Below are 13,657 nucleotides of genomic sequence, written 5' to 3' on the forward strand. Positions count from 1 at the left end.
ATTCCTGTTTAAAGTGGTAAGTACATAAACTTAATTCTGTGCGGCCAAGTACATGCTTCAGCGTGCCTGTAGCCACCGTATGTGATCTTTGCATTAGGAGAATTTTGTAGGGATCTAGATGAGTGATTTTCAGATTGCAAGTTGCAGCCTATTAACAGATTGTGACCAGCATTTGAAAACATAATAAAGTAAGTCAACATGGACTAGAATGGAAAACTGAAGTGTGTTAGGTAAACATTGTTTTGGGAAAGTTTGTTTTTCTGATGTGTGCTTGTGTGTGTAAAATCTGTAGGTAAATAGCAGTCTAGGGTGAACAGAGGCATTTAGGTAAAGTGTATTCTTACTCTGTGAGCTGTTACCTAGAAGGTTGAGATGCTACTTATCCAGGTGAGAAGTAAAAACAGCCTGCACTAAGGTAGATGCTAGTCTCCTGGGGCGACGTTACGATGGGTGTGGTAATTAGCTGTGGGAGGTAGAGTCGGAGGGTGGAGGCAAGGGTGACCCCTCTGGCTTATGCATCACTTGGCTTGTGTGACCATCTGAGCCAGCAGTTTCCAATCCACGTCATCTTCCCTCTTTCCTCAACAATCTTCTTAGTTCCCGTGTGTCCGCTCCTGGGTAACTTACTTGGCTAACTACACAGTACATTCGTAGGTGCTAGAATCATGAGTGTTCTGAAGGAATCGTATTCCAGCCCGAGTGAGTGTTATGCCAAGCATGGTCTTACCTAGAGCCCTTTGCTTGTTCTCTGACTGTTGTGCGGAGTGTTATTCCTCAGATATCTGCGTGTCTCTGCTCAAATGTTACCTTGCTCCAGAGGCCTTTCCCGATTCCCTCTGTCCAAATCAGGTCCCTCTGTCCCCATCCCCTGCCTTATTTTTTCCCAACCTTCTGTTATGAAAATTTATAAACACGCAGAAAAATTTAAAGAATTTTACAGTGAACACCCATATATCTATCTACCACTAGGTTCTGTAGTTTACATTTTACTCTGCTTGCTTTATCACACATCTCTTCATCTCTCCATTTGTCTAATGTTTAAATATAATTTCCTGATAACTAAGTTGCAGATACCAGTACATTTTGCCCCTCAAAACTTTGGCTTGCATATCGGTAACTAGAATTCAATATTTGCTTAAAGATTTTTTGGTAAAGTTTACATAGAAGGAAATGCATGAGTCTTAAATGTGCCATTTTGATGAGTTTTGACAAATGCTCAGTTGTCACACCTTTATTAAGACTAGAGTATTATCATCACCTCAGAAAGTTCTCTCAAGCTTTCAGTCAATCCCTGTCCTTACTTTGAGGGAGGCAACCACTGTTCCTCCCTAAAAGCTTTTTTCCACAATAGATTATAGATTCGTTTTCCCTGTTGTAGAACTTAACATAAATGGAATCAGTATGTACTCTTTTGAGTAGGGTTCTTTAAATCAGCATGATGTTATTTGTATTACTTTTCTTTATAACACTTAAATCACCATGAGACATACATTTGTGTGTTTTTGTCAGTTTTCTCTCCACTAGACTGAAAAGGGGGCTTTATTTTGTCCATTTCTGTATTCCTCGTGCCTAAAACTATGCCTGCCATGTAGCAGGTACTCAATAAATATTTATAAGTGAATTAGTGCTTGATTAAATGATTTTGAGTGAGTGAGCAATTCGGCAAAGGCCCTGGCTTGTAAATGCTTCAGAGGAAATGGTTAACAAGGTTGAAAGCTACTGAAAATTCAAGTGAGATAAGAACTGAAAGGCACCCATTGAATTTAACAACAAAGAGATTATTTATTATTGATCTTTGACAGAATGATTTCTGGGAAATAGAGCTGTATTCAGACTGCTGTGTGATGGAGTGAATGGAAGGGATGGAAGTGTGATAGAAAACTCTTTGAAAGAGTGAGAACTAATGCATAAAACTTTTTCCCTGTGAGCACACAGGGAGAGAGGAGTGTTTGGTAGAAGCGAGCAAGAAAAGATACAGTATTGAGGAGTAGTTTTTTGTTTTAAAAAATGGCAGTGACCTAAAGGGTGGTCAGTTGCTGATGGGCAGGAGCCAGGAGAGAGATTGGCAAGCCGTACAGGAGAGAGGGGCAGCTGTTGATCGTGGTTTATGAGAAGGCAAGTCTTACCACCTACCCCATTATCCAAGTTTGAAACCAGTAGTTATCCAATCAGCAACTAAATTCTATCATTTTTATTGTAATATGTTTAACAAAATTCTTCCACATTTATTATTATTATTATTTTAACAAGGTCTTTTTTCAGCAGTAGGCTTTGGAAATTTATGCGACAGGGAGGCTACATCTGAATGCTAGGAAGGGAGACTATTATGGTTGAAGGTGAGGTGTAGCGGTTATAAATTAACACTTATCCCCATGAAATTAAAGAATTCTACTGAGAAGTCTCATCAGTCAACCTGGTAATTTGCAACTATTTGAGGGGTACTCATGAATTTCCACTGCAGGGATAATCTAGTCTCTGGCCAGTTCCAGCCCATCACTTTTATAGGACCCCCGGGTACAGCTCTAGTTGGCTGTCACTGCGAGTCTCCCACACCAAGCCTGAGACCACGCCCCTTTATCCCTGTACCGCCTTTTTCCCCTGCCAGCACCTTCCTTCCTCATTGCTGCCCAAGGCCTGCTCTGGTCACCACCCACACACTGGGGACTCATTCTTGGCAACCGTCATGCCCCCAAAGGTAGACTCTCACTCTGGGAGTGAAAACTCAGCAAGTTGCCTCCCCGTGGATTGGCTGCCAGGGCAGGAGAGAAAAGCACACTGGGATCCTAGAGTCACTGGGTCAGGTGGTGAAACTGACCAGGCTCCTCCCCTGTGGGCCAGGAGTTCTTTGTCCCAAGAATGTTGTCAGCAGAGGGCAACTGGGTACGGGGCATGTCCACAGCCTGGGATGCCCTACCCCAGGAAGACAGGGTGGGGCATGACAGGAGTTTTTGCTCTTATTATGTAAGTTCCTACATAATGTTCTTGATTTTTCCTTTTGGCCCACAAAGCCTAAAATATTTACTATCTAGCACTTTACAGAAGAAGTTTGCCTACCTTTGATCTAGTGAATAGAATGTAGAAAATTATAAAGATGATATCCAGAAGTAGTTCTGAATATGATGTGTGTTGCAAGCAATTTAGTTTGAGAAGGATAAATTCTCTTTAGAGCAAAAACACTGAAATCTGGAAGTGATCCCCTGTTTTGGAAAAATTAAGAACCAGTGGCTAGAATTATGCTTGGAACCTAAGTGCTTACTGAATATTGAATATTAAATTAGAAATATTTGCAACTAAGGATAAAACTAGAAAATGGCTTCATAACCCATTTTATGGATGGTATACTGGTTATATTTATTTTTTCCCCTAATTTAAAATTTGTTTCTGATCACAAAACTAAGACATGACCAAATAAAACATTTAAATGTTACAGAAACCTTTAAAGTACCCCTTAAGCTTACCACAGAGAGAGTGGTGTCTAAATATTATTCCAGCGGTATATATTTGAGAGCTTCTCTCGGTCATTGTTCTAGGCACTGGGTGTTCAGAGGGGCAGGAGACCCCAAGACTCTGCTGCTGTGGAGCTTGTGTTACAGCAGGCTGACCAGCAGTGGCCTTGCATTAAAAACCTACTCAATAATGTCAGATAGCGACAGGTTCTATGAGAGGAAGGATAAAAGTAGGTGAAAAGGATAAAGAGAAACTATGTAAATTACTATTTTGCAAAGACTTGTTGAATTATTTTAAGAAAATGGAATCACACTCTACATACTATTTTTCAGTTGCTTTTTAAAACTTGGTCATATTTCCATGTCAGTACAAGTAGGTGCACACATTCACCAAATACTAATAAATGTTTAGTAAGCATCTCTTCTGTGGCAGACACTGTGCTATGTGCTATTAGTACACTGGTGAGCAATATAGATCAAGGCCCAAGCTTCGTGAAGCTTTTGGTCTAAATGTGTAGGTTTACCTTAATCCTTTTGAATGGGTTTATAGTATTTCCTTTTGTATTAATTATTGCTGTGTAACAAATTACCCTAAAATTTAGCAATTTACAACAACAAACATAATCTTACACAGTTTCTGAGGCTCAGGAATCTGGAAGTGGCTTAGCCGGGTGCTTTTGTGCAGTGTCGCGCATGAGGTTGCAGTCATCTGGAGGATGACTAAGTGGAGCTGACTTTGCAAATCCAAGAGAGCTGAATTCTGGCCTGTCAGTGGGAAAAGCCAAGTCTACGCATTGGTGCTCCCAGAAGGCCCAGGAATTGGCAGCATCAGATACCTTTGGAAGTGGCTGTGAAGACAGCACTGTAAACAGCAAGATTGTTTGAAAGTCACGTTGAGAAATGAATCCCTACTTTTCCTCCCTGCAGCTAGGACTGCTACCTTGCCTAGGGGTTTCTTCTCTGGAGGTTCTCTGCATTTGGAACACCAGGCACAATTGAGGGCAAGGTACTGTACTACACCAGGGGACATAAGTGAACCTTTATGATGTTAATAATTGAATAAAGTTATAAGTGAATTTCCAAGCCCACATCCTTCTTTCATACCCAAATCCCAAAATACTGACAACCAGGATTTTACTATTCCACCCGGGAGACTGGAAGTGTCTTCTGTCGAAGGAACCTCCCCCAAAGACTAAAATACTGATAATCTGTTTGTTCGCCAACAAAATAGCCTCATTATATCGCCCTTCAATTAATTCCACAATCCACAAGCCCCACCCACAAAGCTCCTGGTCAATTTTTTTGGTGCCCTACTCATTAGACATCTGAGGGAAACCTTTTAATGTGAAGGGTAAAGATCAAAACAAACAACCTAGAAAATGCTCTTGAAGAAAACAGACTATTTTAATATTCTCAGAGGGACAAGAGTAGATGTAACATATTAAGGAAGAATGAGGTTTGTAAAAAGCTCTTGGAAATCTAATGCACTGGAAGATGTGGCTAATAAAGGTAAATGAATTTCCCAGAAAGTAGAACAAACATAAATTTATAAAGTAAAAGAAATAAAATAGAAAAATTAGAGGACCAGTTCAGAAGGTCTGATAAGAGAAGTTCCAGAAAGAGAAAACAGGAGGAAATATTTAACAAAATAACCAAAAATAACCCACCTTTTACAAACAAGAGGGAGGAACTTCCTTATGGAAAGGGCTCACCAAAACTCAGGATAATAAGTGAAAATAAATCTATATTAAGATAACTTGTTATGAAAATTTTAGTACATTGGGGCCAAAGAAAAAAATCATAAACATTTCCAGAGATTTTTAAAAAAATGGAAAAAAAGCAAATCTCATAATCATCAGAACAGCATTAGACTTTTCAGAATCAACACAAGAAGCTAGGAGACAATATGCCTTAAATGCTGAGGGAAATTATATTCAGCCTAGAATTCTGAATCTAGTCTCACTGTTAGTGTGTACACAGAATAGATACATTTCAGACATCCTAGGTTTCCAAAAGTTTACTTCCCATGTAAGTTTACTTTCTGAGGAAGCTACCAGGATGCATGTTCCTCCAAATTTAGGTAAGTAAAAGTGAAGGACGTGGGATCCAAGTGAAAGGAGTTACCAGCAAGATGATGAAAGGAAAGCTTGATGGCAGGTGTGACTGATAAAATACCCAATGAGCTTGAATATTTTGAGAGGAGATTTATGCAACTAGAAAAGTATTTGTAGTTAAATTAATAAGTACGAAGAAAATAAGGAAATGGGAGGAAAGGAGACAGTTAAAGAAATCATGGTGTGTTCATAGCTCAGCTGTCAGGAGGGTTTACACAGTCATAATAATTATAAGGGAAGGACACAGCATATGTGTGTATTTGGAACAGTTGGAAGGAGGGTCCAGGTTACAGTGTATATGCGTACATCTGTGCAGGAAAGAGACAGCTTTACCTTTCATAGTGAGAAATCAATAAATTATGCTTGAAATTAAATTAGTAGAGTAGTAAGCTTGTTAATAAGAAAAAAGAGGTAAATACTAAAAGAATTGGCTAAAACAGTTGAAAATGTTGCCTTTGGGGAGTAGAAAATGAGATTAGGGGACAATAGGCACTATTGTTGTATTGTAATGAGCCTCATAGACTATCTGATTGTTTAAACTGTGTGGAGGTTACATAATTATATAACTGTGAGATTATATATTAAATAGTATGTGAAAGTGTATATAATTTGGATAAAAATTAAAGTAAATTAAAAGTAGTAAAGAACATTTGTAAAGAAAGGTTGGAAACCAGGAAATTTTGATATAGAATAGCAGTACAAATTCAAGAACTGATTATAGGAATTAATACCTAAAAATAGCAAAAGTACCATTATCAGGAAGTTCTTGAAACTTGATATATTTTGTAGGTATTTGTTTTTGGCTGTTAAGCTTTCCTACAAATCAGTAACCCACTGGTATGTGTCCTAGGTATTCCAGAAATGTGTTTAAAATGAAATTCCATATTTAAATCCTGCCTTCCCATGAACATTTATTATTATATAAAAACATATGAAGTAAATCTGAAATTTCAGGTTATTATTTTTAGTAAAATACTTATGAGGAATATCTAAATTTTTGTAGTTACAGGGTAGCATGAATGTTCCAGGGTAGGATTTTATACCACTGTTTCATAATAGATAATTTTAATAATCTATATCATCCTGAATCGGTTGTGAACTTGGGCATCTTTATTGTTCATGGTTACTATTTAAGCTTGTTGTGGCTAATGTTTGTCAGATGCAGCTTAAACAAATGATTATTTTTTGCATGCCATTTAAAATATGTATGTATGTGTACACCTTGTTAGGGAATAACTTTAATACGTATGGTCATTGTGTAGGAAAATAAAAATTAAAGGCCTCTCTAATCAAAAAGAAGTCAAATTAAATTGGATCCTTGTGTTTAAGAGAAAGGAAGATATTTTCCATTTTTTCTGTCAGGTGAAAACAAGAATATTAAACTCAGAAATACCAGGTTTTTATTGTTTATGTTTAAAATTTTTCTTCTATACCATTTTAAGGAAAGACTGGAAAGGAAGAAACGGGGATCACAGAGGAGAAAATGAGGGTGGGGAAAATAAGAGATTGAGTGTCTTTGAGATAGAACAGAAAAAGATAAAATTGGATGTCCATAAACTCAGAGGCTTACCAAAGACAAGAGAGGGATAGATGTGCACAAAAAGAAGACACTGTATGCAGATAGAAGAAAGAATTTTGATGGAGCTGTGTCACCACATACTTTAAGGAGATTTCTGCTAAAATCTTTTAGATGTGTATTTCTTAAATTGCAAAAATGGATATTACTTCATTGACATTTTGTGCTCTGGGCATGATATTAAGCTGAAAGTTCCTCTGCTGTTGATTAAGTTTCTGTTTTCTGATGATTTGGAATTCTGTAAATTAGTAACTTTTAAAAACTTTATGTACTATTCTGTCTTCCTCTGCTAACTGTACTTACTGAGTTGCCAGTACTGTTGATGAAAGTTGAATAATTAAGAACTTAAAAGGCACAATAGGGACTTCCCTGGTGGTGCAGTGGTTAAGACTCCACACTCCCAATGCAGGGGGCCGGAGTTCCATCCCTGGTCAGGGAACTAGATCCCACATGCATGTCTCAACTAAGAGTTCGCATGCCACAACTAAGGAGCCCGTGTGCCACAACTAAGGAGCCTACGTGCCTCAACTAAGGAGTCCTCGAGCCACAACTGAGGAGCCCACCTGCTGCAACTAAGACCCAGTGCAACCAAATAAATAAATATATACATACATACATAAATAAATATTTTTTTAAAAAAAGATATCTTCTTTAAAAAAAGCACAATAATTGAGAAAAGAAACAATTTTATGTATATATGTGACCTTTTAAAGTAAAACTTATCTGTAATTTTTTTGGATTATAAGAAGGAACCATTTTTCAGATTGTCTTGGTTTGCTATCTTTTGTTTTTGCTTTTTCATTGAAGGTGGGAACAGAGAAAAGATCCTCATGGTAGAACCTATTATGTGGATCATAACACTAGAACGACCACATGGGAGAGGCCACAACCTTTACCTCCAGGGTAATGTAGCATCTTATGCATCTTCAGTTGTGTTTTATACATGTAATTTTAAAAGTTTATTTAATACAATATAAAATGATTCATTCTACATGTTATGTTTCCTTGATTTGCTTTTGTGAATAATGAATGTTCAGTAGGTGAGATGTGTTACATTGTGTCTCTTTTACAGTTAGTCTGAAGGGCTTCCAAGAGATTGTCAAACATTGGCATGAGTTTACTGAGAGTAGTTGCAGAATTTTGATCTAATTTCAGTCCTTGTTATTTTTTAAGGAATGAAAGTCATATTTAGGATAGTTTATATGTATGGTTCTCCATAGATAGGGATCTAAACTATGCTATTGAGTGACACTTATGTAATAAATATTAGTGTCATTCAAAATTATTATCTAAAAGATTGCTGCAAGTAAAATTGTATTACATTATGACTAAAGTTATAGAGGGTTTTAAATGAAAAAGCATTTCTATTACATACTAAATAAAGTTTATGCTCTTAAGCGGTCATTCAAGGCCATTCACAAACTGTCCTTCCAGATGCAACTCAGGGTCCACCAATATAAAACATATTCAAAGTCCAGAAAATTCAGGGCAAGAACTATGTTATTTTTGTGAGATTGGTTGCTGAAAGGATACTGAAATCATATATGAAATTAATGACACAAATTGGCTTAAGGTGAACTAAACTCTGGAGGATGGGGAGAATTCTGGCGGGTAGAGAAGGGCATTCTGTTCTGAGGGGATATTAAAACAAAGGCATGACAGAATGAAACGTACGACACATTTGGGGCCAGCAAGTAATTGATTTGGCTCTCATATGGGTCCCTTGAAAGACCTTAAGGGAGGTAAGGCTGAAATGGTGAATGGGTTCATTTTTATGCCATGCCAGGGAACGGTGATAGGTGGAACGGCATGCCTCGATCTGCACTTTAGTTCAGCAGCAGTGTAACCGTGAAAGGTAGGTTAAAAAGCTATATAAGTTGAGTTAAAACCCTTTACACGGGCAGGAATGATAGAGGCAGATTGCTAGGTATACAGTAAACACTCAGTAAATGTTTATCAAAAAAAGAGGGAGAAAGGATAGTCATACTGTTACTGTTCAGTCTATGACCTCTTTTTTTTAGACAGCCCTTAGAAATCATACAGGGAAGAATGGGAAGGTAGTTTAGCTAAAATAGATAGCAAGTTACATGTTCATAATTTTTCTGAGGAATATCAGTATTTACATTCTTTTAAACTTAGCTCTTCGACTTGATTTTTAAATTATTTGAGTGAAGTATTACCTAACTACTTTCCAGTTTCTTATAGTAAGAGATTATTGTTTATTTTCATTTTTACTATTGCTTATTTTATTTTTGGTAGTTGGGAAAGAAGAGTTGATGATCGGGGAAGAGTTTATTATGTGGATCATAACACCAGGACAACCACCTGGCAGCGGCCTACCATGGAATCTGTGCGGAATTTTGAACAGTGGCAGTCTCAGCGGAACCAACTGCAGGGAGCTATGCAGCAGTTCAACCAACGATACCTCTACTCGGTAATTAGGAAATTATAAGATGTTAATACAGCTTTTCCTCCAAGCATTTGCCCTTTTCTATCTTGGTGATTTTTCTTAAATGTTATAGATTACAAGGTGTTTTTTAGTTGATCTTTAGTAAATAATTAGCATTTCTGATATACATAAGCACTTTTAAGTTTTTTTTTTAATTCTAATTTACTATCGTAACTATACAATCAGGTTTTTGTCCTTATTAAGTGGTAGTTTCATAAATGCAATTTCTTAATAAAATAACTTGTCTTTACCAGTTCCCAGTCTTCTACTTTTAGTTATAATCATTTGGTTTGCTTTAAACAAAACCAGTTACCTCCTGATTTTACTTAAGGCCAGTCTTGCCATATTCCAGCTCTTCTGATTCCCATCCCAGATTCTCAGAAATGCTTTCATCTGTTTTGGACCACCAAATATATATTCTTGGGATTGGAGGTAGTTTTGTCCAAAAAAAAATCTAATGCTGTCTGAAAATTTGACCAATTGGTGATCTGTTTATTGCCATAAGCAAATATCCACAAGAATGGGGGGTGGAGGGGACTTCTGTTAAATAGGTTTGATCACAAGAAGTAGAAAATATAAATTTTAAGTTCTGGGCATCTCTAGATAATGTTTTGAGGCAACTTGAAACCCCAAAATGTAGAAAGGAATTAGGAAAGATACAAAAAGAAAACTTAACTCTTCAGAATCCTACCTCAGGATGGCTCATTCAACTCCACTTTCTTCGGAGGTTAAATAATAAGTTCTCATTTGCAGGTTGATCCACTCTCCTGGTTGTCTATAGCCAGCAGAGAGAGAGTGGGCCAACTCAGCTTACACAGCATCTTGTGCTGTAAATTGCTGGTTCTTTAGCAACTTATACAGAAGTCTGTGGTCAGGTTCCATCGTTAGCTGTATATAGTAAACAAATTATGTACTGTGTGTGTTTGTTTTGGTTGGACTTTGTTGTATATATGAAAACCTTGGGGAAACAGGGCAGAATTAGGCAAGTTGTGTATCAGAAGTATGTTCTACACATAACAGAACATCTTTAGACAGATTGAGGTTTATTATCTAAATAATATTGAGTACCATTAACAGTATCTATTACAAAGTTATAAAATATTTATCAAGATACATATACTTTATCATTAAGAAATGATTTTTCAGGTATTGATTTTTATATTTGACATTCTTTAAAAATTGATGGTAAAATGTTTATATTTTCTTTTGAATATATTTCTGGGTTGTAATAATGTGTACGCATTAATGTATGTATGAATATATAAAAGATATTAATACTAAGGTAAAAGTTTATTTGTATAAAGATAATACTAGTGTTTAATATTATTTATTAATAGGCATTTGTTTTAAAGAGAACTGTGATAATTATTTTATTTTTAAACAAATAATGTTACCTCATTTTAACACTACAATTTTCTTTTCTTTTTTTTTTTTTTTTCTTCCATTTTTAAAGTCTTTATTGAATTTGTTACAGTATTGCTTCTGTTTTATGTTTTGGTTTTTTGGCGGCGAGGCATGGTTAGCTCCCCGACCAGGGATCCAACCCACACCCCCTAACACTACAATTTTCTATATGCTCTTTTCTCATGTCGTTTCACTCCTGTGGACTATTATGGAAGGGCTAAGAGATTAAAGTACTGATGTCGATGTATTATTTCTAAATCATTTTAGAAAAACTATTAATTTTATCACTTAATTGACTCCTCTTAACTCATGACATTTTTAGGACTTTGTGTCTTGAAATTACTATATTCACATTCCTTTATTGTGTTTTTTAGAAAATTACTATAAAATGTGATTCTGCCAAGTGCTTAAGTTTATGCTTTTATATTAAAAACCTGATTTTTAAATTTCTCCTCCCAACCCTTTTCTCCAATTAGGCTTCAATGTTAGCTGCAGAAAATGACCCATATGGGCCTTTGCCACCAGGCTGGGGTAAGCTAACATGTTGTTGGTAAAAATATCTGAAATGTATATATAGCAAATAGTTATTAAATGCTACGCTCGCTCTGTTTTTAGAAAAAAGAGTGGATTCAACAGACAGAGTTTACTTTGTGAATCATAACACAAAAACAACCCAGTGGGAGGATCCCAGAACTCAAGGGTATGTATGTATATACTGCAGCCTTACTTAAGTGATCTTACACATGTCTGAAGATGGAATCAAGTAAACCTTGATTCAGACATTTTTAGCACCTAGAAAATGATCGCCTTGTGATTGTAACTTTATCTTTTAGCTTACAGAATGAAGAACCCCTGCCAGAAGGCTGGGAAATTAGGTATACCCGGGAAGGCGTTAGGTACTTTGTTGATCATAATACAAGAACAACAACATTCAAAGATCCTCGCAATGGGAAGTCATCTGTGTAAGTGAAGTTCTTAAATGCTGTTTAATGAGGATATAAAGTTTCACTTCTAATTTAGCGTCAAGTTTAGCAACAAATTTTACTTTGTGTATTAAGAAAGTCTACACAAGTAATACCCTAGTATACCTGCCTTTGCTCTACTTTATTACAGAATGGATTTGTGGCACATAATTCCTTAATAAGAACAATAGCAAATATTTAGTGATTACTGTGTGCCAAGGATTCTTCTAAGCGCTTTATATAAATTAGCTTTTTATCTTCCAAAACTTCCTTGAGGTAGATGCTGTTATTTTCCAAGTGTAGAAACTGAGGCTTAGGGAGCATAACTAACTTATGCAAAATCATGGCGGCAAGTAATGGAAGTGGTTTCAGACCAAGGCAGTCTGTCCGCAGAGTCTGCGCTCTTAACAGATGCATCATGCTGCTGCAACGTCAGAGAATGAGACATTCAACAAAATTGAATTTTCCAGGTAAAAATAGCTTAATTAAGTATTTGAAAGGTCTCTCCTTCATCCTTACTCTTAGGTGTGATATCTTTGCATCACTAAGAAAGTAGAAGCAGCCATAAAGTTTTTTACAAATTCGTACCATTACATCTATCTACCTATCGGTATCTGTCTTCCCTCTTCATTCTAAAGACGAACTGTCATTGTTCCTATCAAAGGCCAGTCCCTCTGGTGACACACTAGATCTTTCCCCCTCTTTTCCAATTAACTGCTCCATCAGTGATCATGTTTCTATCTTCCATCTTTCTCTGATGAATTATTCTCATCATCTGTTAATTCTCTTAGATTGAAAATGAACAAGTAGAAAGCCATAACTCTTCAACTTATAAATCCATTCAGTGAAAATTCATTTTTATTGCCACCCTTTACAAGAAAACTAACTGAAGGAGTTGTCTCTATATTGCTGTTTCTAATTTCTCTCAGACCGACAACAAGGAAGTTTCACTGACCCTGACCTTACTAAGGGCACCAGTGACCTCCACATAGTTGAGGGGTTGTTTTGCAGTTCTCTTTTGACACAATAAGGAGGATTTGACAAAAATTTCTCTCTCCTGGCAAAAGTATCAATAGTACAGGGACTCAACTTTCATGATTTCCTTCTGCCTTTTTGGTCTTACTTCTTCCTCTGTTTTTTGGGGTCCTCCTTTTCAGCCTGTTAACATTGAAGTACCCAGAGCTCTGTCCTTAGATCTCTTTTCTTTTCTGTCCGTGCTCATTCTCTTGGTGAATCTTATCCAGTGTCATGCTTTTAAAAAAATTTCTATGTGCTGATGACTCACAAATGTTATCTCTAGCTTTTCACTTTTCACTTGAAATTTTGTTTCATATATTCAGCTGCTTACTTGATAACTCTGTTCATAACTCTTTCCTGATAACTGCCATCAATCAGGCTTGTTCTACCTGGGATATTTCCATCTCAGTTGAAGGCAACTCCACTCTTAGGTGTGCTTGAGCCAGAAATCTTGGACTTATCCTTGACTACTCTTTCTCTCTTACCTCACATACAGTCCATCAAGAATTCCAGTTACCTCACCTTCAGAAGGTATCCAGGACCAGCTGTGTCTCGCTACATCCACTGCCACCACTTTGGTCCAAGCTACCACGCTCTCTCACTTGGAGTGGTGCCTCTAAGTATTGCTGTGCTTTCTACCCACACCTCATGTAATGCTATTCTCCATAAAGCAGCAAGACTTTTAAATT

At 36.8% G+C, this 13,657-nt stretch overlaps 1 protein-coding gene across 2 annotated transcripts in view; it reads left to right on the forward strand.

Annotated features, from left to right (window-relative positions):
- WWP1 (WW domain containing E3 ubiquitin protein ligase 1) overlaps positions 1-13,657 on the forward strand; it is a 114,328-nt gene that overhangs the window by 70,992 nt on the left and 29,679 nt on the right. For both annotated transcript variants that reach the window (XM_061172200.1, XM_061172201.1), the window contains 5 exons: positions 7,944-8,039; positions 9,396-9,570; positions 11,466-11,520; positions 11,605-11,689; positions 11,823-11,951. In XM_061172200.1, coding sequence (XP_061028183.1) covers positions 7,944-8,039; positions 9,396-9,570; positions 11,466-11,520; positions 11,605-11,689; positions 11,823-11,951 — 540 coding nt within the window. The remainder of the gene's footprint in view (positions 1-7,943; positions 8,040-9,395; positions 9,571-11,465; positions 11,521-11,604; positions 11,690-11,822; positions 11,952-13,657) is intronic.

Source organism: Eubalaena glacialis, chromosome 17 (assembly GCF_028564815.1).
Source record: "Eubalaena glacialis isolate mEubGla1 chromosome 17, mEubGla1.1.hap2.+ XY, whole genome shotgun sequence".
Classification (NCBI taxonomy): Eukaryota; Metazoa; Chordata; class Mammalia; order Artiodactyla; family Balaenidae; genus Eubalaena; species Eubalaena glacialis.